The sequence below is a fragment of the Myotis myotis genome, unplaced genomic scaffold, assembly GCF_014108235.1.
Source record: "Myotis myotis isolate mMyoMyo1 unplaced genomic scaffold, mMyoMyo1.p scaffold_m19_p_3, whole genome shotgun sequence".
NCBI lineage: Eukaryota > Metazoa > Chordata > Mammalia > Chiroptera > Vespertilionidae > Myotis > Myotis myotis.
In genome coordinates this window covers 26,923,081-26,938,440 of record NW_023416335.1, presented here as the reverse complement: position 1 = coordinate 26,938,440, position 15,360 = coordinate 26,923,081, and the positions used below count along the sequence as shown (strand labels likewise).

Genomic DNA, 15,360 nt, shown 5'->3' with positions numbered 1-15,360 from the left:
GAACATGCAGACAAACCATCTTCTGGGAGTTTGACCCCGGAAGCCCCAGAAGTGGGAGCTGGGGCCTCTGGGAAAATGCTCCATGCAGGTTAGGGTAGCCCGGCTGATTGTGGGCACTGCCTACACTCCGACATAGGTCAGGCAGCTCACTGGCCGTGGCCTGCGTGGCAGCTTCGTGTGCTTAGGCAGGCTGCCCAGAGCCTGTGTGAGGGAGGATGCTGGGCTTGCTGGAGCCAGCATGGGGCGGGATGGAATAGAAAACACAATACATTCAAGAGAGACATACTGTCAGTTCTGTGTGTGTGCTTAATGAGGCTGCCAGGTGATTCCTACACAGGCGTGAGCTACAGACATGTTGGGCGCGTGGGCACGCAGCCTGCGAAGAGGCAATTCTGGAGACTACACTGTGAGGAGTTTCACAGGGCCTCCAGGATGTACAACTTTATCTGCACAAGTAGCGCACACTGGGGTCCTGTCCAGCCACTTCTGCATGGTGTTCGGACCCCCAGGCCCCTCACAGGAGAGGGGGATGGCTCCAGCTTGAGTGAGTCTGGCTTCCTGATATCCTCCACCCGGATGCATGTGAACCAACACGGCTTGTTGGTGGGAGGTGCTTTTTCTTGATGACAATTTCAGGAAAGCACCTTTTCTTATGGGGTCTTTTATTTTAAACTAGAGGCCTGGTGCATGAAATTTGTGCACTGGGGTGGGGGTGGGGGTCCCTCAGCCCGGCCTGTGCCCTCTTGCAGTCCGGGACCCCTGGGGATCAGGCCTAAGCCAGTAGGCAGACATCCCTCTCATCTTCCAGGGCTCTTGCCGTCTGGGACCCCTCGTTCCTTACCGCCCTCCTGCAGTGGAGGCAGGAGAGGCTCCCACCACCGCCGCTGCGTTCACCAGCCATGAGCCCGGCTTTGGCTGAGCAGTGCTCCCCACCGTGGGAGCACACTGACCATCAGGAGGCAGCTCCTGCATTGAGCATCTGCCCCCTGGTGGTCAGTGCATGTCATATCAACTGGTTGTTCCGCCATTTGGTCGATTTGCATATTCGGGTTTTATTACATAGAATTTTGTAAGGACTTGCTTTCTGAGATTAGGAAATCAGGGAGAACGTTTGGTGCACTGAGTGAGTTAACGATGCTTTGCACATGATGTGAAATACGTATGCCTAATTCAATAATAGCTCAGGGTGTGCTGTGAATGAGCGTTCAGCTGCCCAAATAGTATAGACCTCAAACATCTCGAGTGGCTAGATCACAGAACCCTCCACATAGATTATAAATAGAATTGGAGACACCGCTCCTGTCCAGACCACAAGGACTCAACAGCTGGCAGAGGAGGCATCCATCCCACCCTGGACGCAGGGCTCCAAATGGGGCGTGGTTGGAGCCAGCGGCCTCCCTTGTTCTGTCCGCACACACTTTGCTCTCGGCTTGGAGATTCTTGGCGTGGGCTTGGTGAAATAGGAATCCCACCCATGGGAGTTGGGGGAATAGCCGCACTTGACTCTCCACCTGGACTTTGAAAAGAGATCACTATTTTATTTTGATTAAAAATAAGCAAAAGCCAGATACAAATAAGAGAATTAGCACATAAGAGACTTGGTGGCCCAGGGCCTCTCACCAGCTGCCGGCCCCTTTGCAGGAGCCTTTCTTGGGCTCCTGTGTCCCTGTGAGCAAGGTCCAAGGTCAGCAGGAAACAGCAGGGACCAGCCTTTGAACTGGGCTGGGAATTCAGGGCTCCTGTCAGCACTGGGGCTCACTGAACCTGGGACATGTGCCACCTGTTCAGGGCCCTGCGAGTTCTGCATCTGCTCCGGCCCGTCACTGTGTGTTCCCTCTCCACCTCCGGAGGCCACTGGTGAGCGGAGCAGAGGCTCGTACCCCCTTTGAGTGGCCGGGAATGGGTTACAGAATCGGCCTACAGTGAAGCAAATCCCTGAGTCAATTTGCAAGAGGAAGGACGTTTGCTGCCGCAGTCTAGTTGTGTCAGGACGAAGAGATCCAGGGTGAAAGTATCATGCCGCCCTGGACTCTAAGATTGCTGCCCAACCCCGGCAGGATTCAGGGAACAGTTTTGTGGGAATACAGTTCAGCAGCTGAGGTGTCTCCCTCTTTGTCCTCATCTAGAGCTGAGCTGGGTCCCAGGCGGGTAAGACCTCGTGAGTCAGGGATCATTCCCACTGAAGGGCTAAGCGGGCTGTTCGTCCCCCGCCGTGCCCCAGACGGAGCAGCCTTCCCAGACGGGCTCCCAGACCCAGCCCCCCTGTCCTCACCACCCTGTCGGGGGTCGGAAAAGAAGCACCTTCTTCTCCCACCCTGTACCCCTCCGACTCAAGGCCCTTCTTAACCCTCCTCCTCAAAAGTGACTCTGTGAATGGCTAATTGGCTGGGAGTCTCCACTTACGTCTGGGCCGAGACAGGAATGCTGGAAGCGGGGAGCTATCTGTAAGGCATTGTGCTCTCACAGAGATGTTCTGTAAAGGAGCTGGGCCCTGCCTGACCCTTTCATTGAACTGGCGGGCAGGGTGACCCCACTTCCTGTCCCTGGCGCCTGACATTGGAGCAGTCAGGCGCACACACAGTGAAGGAGGCACGCGGGGGATAGGACTCACTTTTGTCACCTTCAAGCACTTCCGTGTCCGTCTGAACCAGTAGCCGCAGCAGAACTCTTTCACAAAATTAAACACGTTGGACAGGGACCTTGAAAAAACACTGTCAGCACCAAGTGCAAAATTGCCCTGCCCTTGAGTGAGAATGTCGCTGCGGGAAGGGTGAACCGTGACACATTGTCCAGAGCCCATTGCCCCAGAGGCACCATGTGACGAACTCCAGGTCCTGGCCCTTAATCTCAGGTGGGAAACATTTTTCATTATCTTCAGCTTTCTGCGGAGCGGCCAGTGACCATTTACATGTGGATGCTTTGGAGATCATCCCTTTGTATGCCCAGACCTCTGTGCAGTTTCCACAGAGCAGTCCCATTTTTCAAACCTAAAATGGGGCACTTGATCTGAGGTGCAATAGTAGAGTCAATTCTGCCCCAGAAAGTTCACAAATGTTGGGTGCCACCACCCGGTTGCAGGGTCACGCCTCGCAGCAGTCAGCAGTCTGGGTCTCTGTACCCCACGCGGCCTGCCACCCATCAGAAATTCTGGAACTAGCCTATGTGCAAGCCAGAAAGGACTTTGCTGGATTAGATTCCAAATGATGCTCTGGGAAGCCATCCTCTCCTTCTCCTCTTGCTACATTTGTTCAACACGTTGTTCTTTGAGCTCCTTCCATGGGAGCCGATGAGCTGGGCCCTGGAAGTAGGGCAACTGTGAGTTGTGGGCATAGTGGGTGCTGATAGGATGCTGTGAGGCCCCGTCCAGGCCAGGAACCTCCCTGAAGAGTGGCATCTTGGCCTGCAGTTGAGTGAGATTAGACAGGCGAACAGAGGTGATAAAAAGCATCACAGAGGGGACAGCTTGTGCAAAGGCCCTGAGGCTGGAGGGGCCTTGGTCCATTTCAGAAAATCTAAGAATATGAGGGTGGGCATCACCTGAAGAAGAAGAAGGTAGGTGAGTAGGCCCCCTAGACGTCCCTCCGTGGAACCAAATTCACAGTAACAGTGCTCCAACCACTGAGACCAACACTGTCACAGAAAGTACAGGAGGGCCAGTGATACCAGCTCTGTCTCCAGTGCCTGGGAAAGCCGTCGGCCATCAGGGTGAGCTGGGCAGAGAACAGACAGCCCGGGGTGTCCGTAGGGAGCTTCGGACTGTGAGCGTTTGCTGGCGAGAGGAAGTGCTACCGTGAAGCCTCGGCCATTCAGAATCAAGCTAAGAGTTACTGTGGACATGTTCACCATCAGAGGCCTTGACATGCACAGCTTTTCTCTTCGTGAGTTGGTGAAGTCTGGAAGCTGAGTGCTGGCGGGAGATTTCAGGATCCAGGGCAAGGTCACTCTGATGCTTGTCACAGATGCTGGGTCCCCAGTTGGTAAAGGACTGGCCAGCTCAGTGTCTGCACTATTTCCCGCGGCCCCCGGGACGTCTCCAGGCTTCAGGGAGACCCTGAGTTCCCAGTGGCATGCTCCTCCCAGGGCTGCAGAGGCGGAATGGGTGGAAAAGGAGCACACGTTTTGTGTGGTTATTCCTTCCTGTTGAGAGAAGAAAACAGCAATGCAAAACCTAGACTTCTAGGCTGCCGCATGAAACACACCTAACTCATGCCAAGTAAGTGAGGCGTAGACAGTCTTAAGTCACCTCATCTGGAATTAAAGATAGCTACTCCAAGCTCTCTTGGAGCGATTGTTTTCAACCCTGTTTTTCTCCCTCAAAAGAAAGCCATTGCTGAGACATCGAAGGCACACTGGGAAATGCCATCGGTGCCACCGAGCCATCCAGGGGAGGCCCAGCGCAGTTCCCGACGTTTTGGGTTTACTGTTGTTCCTTTCCTCACCCTGGCAGGCCCAGTCGCCCTCGTCCTCGTCACTTCCTCCTCCACCCGGGCAGTCGAGGGGCAGCCCGTGGTGGCGGTTGGCAGTTCCACAAATGACACAGCCAGGATCTTCGGGACCCGCCTCTGCTTTCGCGTGTCGCCTGTTTCCACTTGCTTGTTTGCAAGACCAGAAGAACAGGATTTAAGGCTGATCTGTGCAGATAGCATTTTGCTTCCTCCCCTGGAATTTTCAGGGTAAAAGATCTCCATGAGCCATCTTTCCAGGCTGTTCGTGGCCCGGGTCTCAAACTGGGTGCAGAAGGATTGACCTCTTAGGCCACTGGCAAGGCATCGCCGTGAGTCCCGAGTCTCTTTAGACAAAATGATATGTTAATGCTCAAGACTGCAGGCTTGACTGTACAGCTGGGGTCGGCGACGTGAGACATTGGCTATAAACACATGCTAGCTGGCCTGGCATTGGCTGGGAAACGCAGAGGACACGGGGCACACCCAACACTGGAGTCCACCTGCGACTCACACCCCAGCATCACACGCCAGGCAGTGACCTCACATCTTCAGTCAGGGCCTAGGTTTTCCCCTAGAGTCTTGCGAAACCGTTGATGGCACCAGGGCGTGGCTGGAGGTGCTGCCAGTTCACTCCCAAACCCCTGATCTAGAACTTGCAGCCTGCAGCCTGCTGAGCTGTTTTTCCTCTCAGCACCAGGCTGGAGGACTTGGCTCAACACCCTCCTCAGTGTCATTGTCAGGGTGGTGAGGCCCCACGCGTGTGTGTGTGTGTGTGTGTGTGTGTGTGCGTGTGTGTGTGTGTTTGCAGGCTGCGGACCCATGACAGGGGCCAGGTTTCCTCTCTGATTATCAAGCCCTTGCATAGGCAACAGGTAAGGGCCCCAGGGGTTGCCTGGATCGCTTCCAGAACATGGGTGGAGATTCCCAGAACAAAGCGTGTCTGTTTTCAGTGCTGCTCATTGACTACTGGCCGTAGGAGTCAGCCCTCCAGCTCCCAGCCCTTCCCCTTTCCTGGTGTCTCCCCTTCTGCCTGCATGTCCCTCTCCGTCCCCCTCTCCCCGCCCTCCCTCCTCTCTCTCTGCCTTTCTCTGTGCCTCTGACACACACCACAGTTTAAATATTGATGAATCCCTCAGCACATCGCTTTTTGTGCTCTGAGAAACAAAGGTTTCTGCGTATTGGAAACTGACTTTTTTTCCCCAAGCACGTGACCACCAGCCCCTTGGTTGTCCGCTGATGTGCGAGGCCATGTGGGGGCTGACCCAGACTCGTAGCTCGTGAGGCAATGTTTCCACCGAGTGACAGGTGTGTCCGTCTGTCTGCTCTCCCCGCAGATGAAATCATGCACCAGGACATCACCCCGCTCTGTGCTGCCGACATCCAGGACCAGCTGAAGAAGCGCTTTGCTTACCTGTCTGGTGAGTGCCGGCCGCCGGGGAGCGTGGGGGCCGGTGTCTGTGTGGCGGGTGGTTGGCCTCCCCTGGGTTCTGGTTCTCCATGACCTAGTTGGTCCTGTTCCACGTGGTGGGAACTGGGGCCAGGCCACTGGATGCAGCCTGCTTGCGGCATAACCGAGGGCCCGGGCGAGGCTGTAGCGATGCCTGTGAGGAGGGCAGCAGCCAGGGGAAGAGCCGGCCGCGGGTCAGCTGGGTCCTGAGAGGGACACAGCCCCAAGCGCTGCTGGCTGAAGTCCCCTGGAATCCAGAACTTTCCTGCAGCAGGTAAAGTAGGCAGTAGGAGGGTCATTAGGACCCAGCCTGATTGGAATGTTGTGCAGCATTTACAATAACAGTCACATCATTTATAAAGCCCAGAAAACTGTCGTTCACAATGTTAGGAAAGAAGCAGGACGCCAGCTCTATATTCAACACAGTCTCAATTGTGTAGAAAAATGCACCAAAAAAGGTTTGGAATTAAATGTGCCGCATGCTATGGTGGCTGCCCATAGCGGCAAAATATTAGCTGATGGTTTTAATTCAGCTCACTTTTTTGTATATTCCAAATATTTTCCTTCAATATGCATGAATTTATTTCATAATAAAAAATATTATGTTGACCCTGACTGGGTGGTTCAGTGTGCTGGAGCATCTCATCTTCCTGTACACCAAATGTTTGGGGTTCAATTCCCAATTGGGGCATCTAGGGGCGGCAACTGATCTGTTTCCCTCATGTTGATGTTTCTCTTTCTCTCTTCCTCCCTTCCTCTCTCTCTAAAAATTAGTAAAAGCATATCCTTGGGTGAGGAATATATATATATATATATGATATTGAAGAACATGCTCTCAAGTTTTTAAATATATTTTTATTGATTTGAGAGGAAGAGAGATAGAAACATCAATGATGAGAGAGAATCATTGATTGGCTGCCTCCTGCTTGCCCCACACTGGAGATAGAGCCTGCATCCTGGGCATGTGCCCTGACTGGGAATCAAATCCTGACCTCCTGGTTCCTAGGTGGACTCTGAACCACTGAGCCACGCCGGCCGGGCGATGCTCTCAATTTTAAGTGGAATATTCCGTGCTTGTGAAAGATCAGCCGTGTTCTCTTGATGATGTGGCACCGATGCCCAGTTAAGTGCTGCCTTTGCTGTCTCTCCAGGTGGGCGGGGGCAGGACGGCAGCCCCGTCATCACCTTCCCGGACTACCCGGCCTTCAGCGAAGTGCCCGACAAGGAGTTCCAGAATGTCATGACCTATCTCACCAGCATCCCCAGGTACGTGTCACTACCCCCTCCCCGTACCCCTTCCCTCCCCCGGGGCCTTTGTCAGACAAGGAGACTGTGGCGGAGGGGTGTTCAGGAGCCTGCCCAAAGTTACCCATCGGCAGACAACCAAGGGGCTGAGCCGTGAGAGATGCCAGATCAGAATCCAGCTGTTCCGGCTCCCGGGCTGGCATCCTACCCCTCACCTGTGGGAGGCGTCCGGCCGTCTGGCCGCAGCCTGCACCTCCTGGGGTCCGGCCGCGCCCAGGGACCTTTCCTCCCTCACGTCAGTGTCCAGTTGCTTCATTAGACGAGCAAGACCATGCTGGGGACGGTCTTCCTCTGGGGAGGGGGCCGCGTGCACTGACGAGGTGGCTGTGAGACCCAGGCTGGGACCTGGCCCCAGAGGAGGTGGGAGGTCACGGGCGCTCTGACACAGGAGCCCTGCCTCCGTTCAGGATGCAGCGAATGGCCTTGCATGAGACCTTTCTTCCTCCTGTTACACACGTGCGGGGAGGGGTAGGTATGTGGGGGGACCCTGTGTGTACGGAAGCTCAGCGTCACAGGCACCGGGGTGCTCTCCTCATGCCTCACCGTCCACAAGGACACATTCCCGAATCTGGGTGATGTGAGCTCCGTGAAAGGGTCTAGTCCAGAAAACAGACCAAAGCAGCGAGTCTGGTCAACTGATGCATGACCTGCAAACACCACCCACCAGTAGCAACCGATCAGATCACCACCAGCCAGTGCTGGGGCGGTGGGCGATGCGTAGAGTATGCCAGCAACCTGGCCGGTGGTGGAGGAAGGGAGGACGGGTACGTTGGGGGAGGCTCCGGACAGATGTGGATGGTGAGTGACCCGTGACAGGAAAGAAGCGGGCAGTGCGCCCCCTGGCTCAGCGGGGTGGGGTCTGCAGTCACCATCTCTGTTGTCCTTCCCTTGTCATACCTGCCTCCGTGTGCCAGGCTCCAGGTGGCCGAGCTGAGGCAGGAGGGATGGCTGGCACCCTGGGAGGCCCTCTGGCCAGCTGTTCCCCCTCCAGGGGTTTGAAGGTGTGACTACTATACCACAAAGCGTCTCCATCTATTGTCTCCCTTGACCCTCAGAACTACAGAGGCAAGAAGGCCATTGTCTTGCCCATTCTATACATGAGGCTGCTGGACCTCAGCGAATGCGGTCCCTAAAGTAAGATCACGCCTGGAGGATTCAGACTCCCCGTGTGCTGTGAGGCAGGGGTGCCCTTGGGGTGGGGGACGTGCGCCCAGCGGCAGGATGCTTAAATGCCGCATGACCCGCTGGCCATGGGGACTCGCCGGGACTGACCCCCAAGGGGAAAGGGGCGGCAATTTGAGCCTGAAACGATGAGCCCAGCAGTGGCTTCCGGGAAGAACGCGTTCTAATGATTTGCAAGGAAAGGGGGACGGCTGTGGGGGGCAATCTCGCCGGTCTTCCGGGGTGTGGGCTTCTGCCCCAGCTGCTGGAGCCTCCCCTGCAGGGACAGTCTCCCAGGGGTGGCGGGTAGCTGTACGTCCAGGGGAGGCTGCGGCCCTCATCCCTCCCTCCCCGATAGCCTCTCGGCCCCAGGCCTCTCTCTAGAGCCCGGCAGAGGTGGGAGCTCGTCAGAGCTGATGGACACTGAATGCTAAGTTTATGACGTCACTTCTCAGATGGCCAAGCTGTTCCTGGTCCTTACGCCTTGGAGCTATACGCTGGGCATCTCCTCCCCTTTATCAAACCTCGTCTGCTCATTTCCAGTTTAGAAAACCATAGAGTGAGTTGTTCAGATGCCCGCTGCACTTTTGCTGGCTTGTAACTGGATAGAACCTGAGGAATTCCGAGGCTCCGTTTCCAGGGAAATGCTGTGCAGTGGGCCTTTGTGTGGGCTATGTTTTATTCACATTTCTCTCCTGTCGAGGTTGATAAAAATCCCAAGTGCTGGAGTGATGGATCTGAGCCTGTCACACCCGATGCGCCCTTTTCATCCAGAAGTAAAACTCCTACTAAACAGAAAGACGGTGCAGCGCCCTGACTAGCAGGAAGGACCGACAGGGACAAGAAATCAGGTGTCACATGTGTAGCAGGCTGCACGGGACTCATGAAGGTCAGGTGGGCGCCCGCACCGTGTGTACTGAGTCCATCAGCCCCCAGGGTGCTATGTCAGGCACGGCACCTCGAGGGGGTGCGATTGAAGATATCCTCTCTGGTTTAGGCATGAGCTCACAGGGACATCCCCACAGCGTGGTCACCCCGTTGGCTAGACGCCAGCTGATACAGACGCTTTGTGGTATGGAAGAGGGACTAGTTTTCGGTGAAGCGCTACAGAACACGAAAGAGCAGTCTCCCACAGTTCACACAGCAGCTGCGTTCCTAGGGAATGTGTGTCCATTAAAAATGTGTGTCTGTAGGTATGCAAGAGTCCCAGCTTCCCTGTCTTCAGGATGAGGGGCCAGCTTGGTGCCAGGAAAGATAGTGACAACTGAGAGACACGTCCAGAGGCATCTGAAGTGGCCCCAGGATGCACCCCATTGAGCACCCCTGTGTGGGGCAATCCCTTCCTTCTCCTGTGAGAATTTGGGGGAAATCATCTCCCCACAATAGCCTCCCCGGTTACAGAAGGAAGGGCGTGCTGCCCCCTGATGGACACAGCCAGCATTGCAGTCAGTCCCCTGGAGTGCCCATCCTAAACCCATTGGAATGAGGAGCTGGGCAGGTGTTTCTAGAAAAGAAGGAAAAACTCCTCACACAGGCAAGTCATTGGCACGGGAGTTACTCCAAACTGCTGCTGAGCCAGCACAGCCTCTAAGTCAGTGGTTCTCAGCCTTGGCTGCACATTAGAATCACCTGGGAGTCTTTTAAAAATCCTGATTTCTGGGCCTCATCCTCCGGAAATTCTGTTTCTTTGTTATGGGGTGGGGCCACAACATTAGTAACAAAGAAACAGAATTTCCGGAGGATGAGGCCCAGAAATCAGGATTTTAAAAAGATTCCGAGGTGATTCTAATGTGCAGCCGAGGTTGAGAACCACTGCTCTAAGTGGAAAGAGCTCAATTGAGAGCCAGGTGTGCGCTTTCAAATGCCAGTGCTCATTAAAGGGACCAATCCCATGCAGACTGCTCTAAGAGACACTACCTCCTACCATTGTTCACCAAGCATTAATCGTATCCTTCCAGGAAATATGTGATGTGCTGACTTTAGCTCTTCTTCTGTGATTAGTGCAAACGACAGGAGCCCCCGTTTTAGCCATTCCATTTGACGAATAGTTATTGATCATTGTGAACTGTGACACTGAAACAGGCGGGCTTCCTCCAGCTCTATCAGATGTACGTGAAGATGAGGCAAGTTATTGTCCTTTGGAACACGACTCAGTAAAGGGGATGTGGGAGGACTTTATGATTTACTGGCAAGTGTGTCAGCTGACATCGAGCCAACGGGGTGACCACGCTGTGGGGATGTCCCTGTGAGCTCATGCCTTGGCTAGAGGGCTGCGTTTTACCACTCAGAGGCCTGCCACCCTTGCAAATCCTAATGGGGTTTGTTCGCCCTCATCTGCCAGGCCTGGGTGGGGCATCCCCAGGGACCCGAGAGGACAGGTGACAGTGAACCACATGCCCAACCCCGGAGACCGGGCCTGTGACCTCCCTACAGACAGTCACATGACAGAGAAGGCACAGGGGGTGCTCTGACTGGTTCCCCCATATCTGTCTGTTGTGTGCTGGGCAACATGGACCTAACAGTGAACCAAATAGACAAAATCCTGCTGCTCGCATTCTCAATGAATTCACCAAAATGTGTGCAGGGATTAGCATATAAAAAGGAAGAATGGGAGAGAAAGGAGGCGAGGACCCAGGAGGGGCAGTGAGAAGGGAGCCCCCATGAAAGGGTGACTTAGAGGACTCATGGGGGTACAGTCCTCATAAGGGACCCCAGGAGGGGGGCAGAGGGGATAGAGGAATTCGAGATGGCCTAACTGACGGCTTGGGGGCAGCAGTTGCCCAAGAACAGAAGAAGCATGTGGGAGGGCCGTGTTGGGTTTGAGATCACTTGCATATCCAGGGGCCTCTCGGGTTGAGGGCTGGTACCTCTGGGTGCCGTGAGGGGAGTCTGGAACTCTGGGGCGAGGTCCCAGCTGGGTGTGGATTTGGCAGTTGTGGGCATTTGGATGGTGAGGGCCCCAGAACTGGGGTGGTGGGCAGAGGGGGAGCCCCAGGTATTCCAGCTGGGGTAGGAAGTCAGAGGGAAGGAGGAAACACAGTGGGGGAGAGAGGTCAGCCCCAGCTGGGGTCTCAAGCAGGGAAGGCCCACCCCGATCCTGTAGGGCTATGGGGGGCTCGGCACAGGTGGAAAGGGTGCTCGGTCGGTGGTCATGCTGCGCCTGCAGCTGCTTAGGGCCCCCTTCCCTCTCAAGCGTCCCACTGTGACCGTCCATTACTGATGGGTGAGAGGGGATGAGAACGAGGGGTCAGTGCGCGTCTCACAGCATGCAGGCCTCTGGGAGCCCTGAGGGTGTCCAGGAACAGCTTTGGTGAAGCATTCACACACACATTTTAATAAGTAAAATGCTTTTTAGAGTAAATTCAACAAAAATGGGAGACAAGGGTCTGAGCCAGTGGGTACAGACACGCCTTTCAGGGTTTTGCTGCCCAGGGAGCGGAGAAATGGGTCGGTGAGCTGGTGAGAGAACGAGAGGCATGTGTATGCTGATGGAGGTCACCCAACAGCAAAACAGAAAGAGTGGCGCCCGCCGGCCTCCTGCACACTCAGCATGTGTCCTCTGTGCACGTCTGAGTCCAGCAGTAAGCAAACCTCAGGGGGTCACAGAGCCTCGCAGGGGACATGGATGCCGCTCAGTTCCCCCCCCCCCCCCCGCAGTTCTAGAACCAGGATCTCCCCACCTCTAAGTACCCTGCCCCCCAGGCCACCTCCTTACACTTCACTGTGGCAAGTCACATTTCAAACTCAGTCTGATCCTGTCCCTCCCTGTGAATGGGTCATTCCTGGTTTCTCACTCAGGTGCTGTGTACACACACACACACACACACACACACACACACATGCACACACACAGACAGACACACCCACATGCACACACACTGCACTCATGCACACACGTGCATGCACACAGTGCATGCATGCATGCACAGACATACACATGCATGTTACTCGTACATGCATAGGGTGGCCAACACTAAGTAGATTTCTGGCTTTTCTTTGAAAAACAGGTGCAGCAGCCCTGGACTTGCATGTCTCCTTGGCAGCCCTGCAGGAGCCCCTGGGAGGGCCCCGGGGGCTCAGTCACCCACTGTCCCCGGGCTTGGGAGGTGATATCAAGAGGATCACCTCCCTCCGCTGCTGCAGTCTCTCCTCAGCCCAATTAAAACGCAAGTCAGGGGCTCTTACAGTTAATTGGAGCTGACAGTGACGTTGACTTTCCATGGGCCTGGTTCAGTCACCCAGCTGCTCAGGAGCCAGAGATCCCATCTCCCAGCTGGCCCTCAGCGATGGGCCCTGTTCATCTGATAAGAGGCACCCACACGTAGGCGTGTATGCACCACACACGAGCACGTCCACACCACGCACACTTACACGGGAACAAACGCACCCACAGGCCCAGTTCGTATGGAAGAGAAAGACAGATGCTTATGGAATGAAACAGGAATGTAAATGTGGTCCCGACGCCCGGTCAAGGGTTCCAGCCTCCTAGTGTGTGAGTCTAGGGCTAACCCAGGACCGCGCAAACTTCTCTCCAGATTGCTGGCTGTGCCGGCTGCCTGTTCCCAGAGGTGCATGCCCTCGGGCTAGCGAAGCCCCAGACCAGGGGTCCCCAGCCCTCAGAAGCACCTTACTTCTCGCTGCCACTATGATTTCCGGTTGGATTTTCAGTTCATTTTAAAATATCAAGATAGGAAAGTGTGTGCGTGAATGCATCCTAAACAATTAAAAATGTACGCGTGACACAGGGAGAGTCTCCCCTCGCCACCTGCTCCTTCCCCCCACAGGGTTGAGTTTGGGTGAAATCGTCACAGCCCTCCTCTTCTTAGTCCACAGCGTATCCGGGCAGCCCTCTACGCGGCACCTGTCACGTCGTCCTTCCAGGGGCCACGGTGCTCCCTGGCATAGATGGACCAGCACACGAGTCTGCCCTGTCGGCAGGGATTCCCTTGGCACACACCCCCTCCCCTGCCCCCTGGCTCCCTCCGGAGTCCTGCTGAGCTGAACAGCCTTGTTCCCTGCCTGGCTGGTTATATCCGGCACCTTGAGAGGGATCCCATCTGTAATAATTCTCAGTCGCTCTGGGCCCGTGATCCTCCCCCTCCAGCCATGGAATCAGCTAGGAAAGGGTCAGTCTTGCCATTTGTGCAAGTGACTCTGCTCAGCCCGTGGTCCCACAGGGCCTGCAGCTCTGGGGGCTCGGTGACCCTGCCCACCGCGGTGACCGCTGCACTCCGATGGGTCCTATCTCTGCGCCTCGCGCTCTCCCGGGGGAGCCAGAGGCTGCTCCTCTCCTCGGGGCGTCTCCCTTGGTTGCAGTTATCTTGCTCTGGCGCTGCCGGCCGGCCGGTGTGACAGCCCCTAGCCATGCCTGGCTATCTATTTAAAAATTAAAATTAATTCCTGTGCAAGTGCAGAGCCTGGCTCAGGCCAGCCGTGTTGCAACTCCCTTGCGGCCGGTGGCTGCCATACTGAGCATCTCAGCCGTGGAGCGTTTCCCTCTGCTGGAGCTGGCGGGCGGGATGGGTGGGATCCCATTATGGAGAAGAGGCCAGATGACTACCTGCTTCCCTGCCCAGTAGGAGAAACCACAGCCCTTGCCTGACTGCAAAATAATGACATTTTGCTGTGAGGGGAAGATATTCGTAACATACAGCATCACTCCTTAACCATTTCTTTCTTTTTTTTTTAAAAATATATTTTATTGATTTTTTATAGAGAGGAAAGGAGAGAGATAGAGAGCCAGAAACATCGATGAGAGAGAGACATCGATCAGCTGCCTCCTGCACATCCCCCACTGGGGATGTGCCCACAACTCAGGTACATGCCCTTGAACGGAATCGAACCCGGGACCCCTCAGTCCGCAGGCCGACGCTCCATCCACTGAGCCAAACCGGCTTCGGCCCTCCTTAACCATTTCTAAGTGTACAGTGAAGCAACTTGTGGGAGTGTGGGCAGAGTGGGGGGGTCCCTTTCCTTAACTCCCAGGCTGCACCTGCCAGCTCATCTGCCCCGTGGGGCTGGGGTGGTGCAGACGGGGAGGCACGGGGCACCTGGAAGCCTGCGCAGCTAGAGTTTCAGCTCCAGGTGGGGAGGAGACACTGGAGGCAGATCCAGGCAGAGGAAGATGCCAGATAAGCTCTGAGCTGCCAGGTGAGCAGTGGAGAGTCCGGACAGAGGAGGAGGAGGAGGAGGAGGCGCCGGGTCCAGGACCCACGCTCGGACACAGGAGCGGGAAAGGCGGACGGTTGGGCTGCAGGACAAACCTAACACAGGTAATGAGCAGATTCCAGAAGGTTGTCAGCCTGGGTCTGACTTCCCGCGGCTGTGCCCGTATGCCCCCACAGGGAGAAGGTCATTCTGCTCTTACAAAGAACTGGCCAGAGGTGCACCCTTTCATTTCTTTTTTTGTTAATCCTCCCCTGAGGATATTTTTTCTATTGATTTTTAGAGAGCGAGTGAGGGTATAAGGGGAAGAGAGAGACAGAGAAAGAGAGAGGTGAGAGAGAGACATCGATTGGGGCCGGGGATCGAACCTGCAACCCAGGTGTGTGCCCTTGACCCGGAATCGAACCCTTTGATGTGTGGGCCATTGCTCTACCACAGATCCACACTGACCAGGGCTAATTTTTTAAATGTATTTAAAGATATATGTGGTTGTTAGTTTTTTATAGCATTTTAAAAAATCTGGTAGGATATTCAACTTAACTGCTTCTAAGTAGATATTTAGTAAAGTATATTCATATTGTTATGTGACAGATCTCCAGACGTTTTCATCTTCCCAAACTGAAACTGTCCCCATTAAACACAAACTCCTCACCTCCCTGCCCCGCCTGCACCCACCGCCCTGTTCTGTCTCGATGAAGTTGATGACTCCAGGGACCTCGTGGGAGTGGAATCATACAGTGTTTGTCTTTTTGTGTCTGTCTTAGTTCACTGAGCATGTCTTCCAGGTTCATCCATGTTGTAGCATGTGTCAGAATTTCCTTCCATTTAAGGCAAATA

The 15,360-nt window shown here is 55.0% G+C and overlaps 1 protein-coding gene across 10 annotated transcripts in view; it reads left to right on the top strand.

Moving 5' to 3' along the window:
* Positions 1–15,360, top strand: part of MCF2L (MCF.2 cell line derived transforming sequence like) — a 175,405-nt gene that overhangs the window by 113,378 nt on the left and 46,667 nt on the right. For all 10 annotated transcript variants that reach the window (XR_004965891.1, XR_004965892.1, XR_004965893.1 and 7 more), the window contains 2 exons: positions 5,780–5,863; positions 7,044–7,158. Coding sequence is in view for 7 of the 10 variants with exons in the window: in XM_036298210.1 (XP_036154103.1) it covers positions 5,780–5,863; positions 7,044–7,158 (199 nt within the window). In the remaining 3 variants the exon portion in view is untranslated. The remainder of the gene's footprint in view (positions 1–5,779; positions 5,864–7,043; positions 7,159–15,360) is intronic.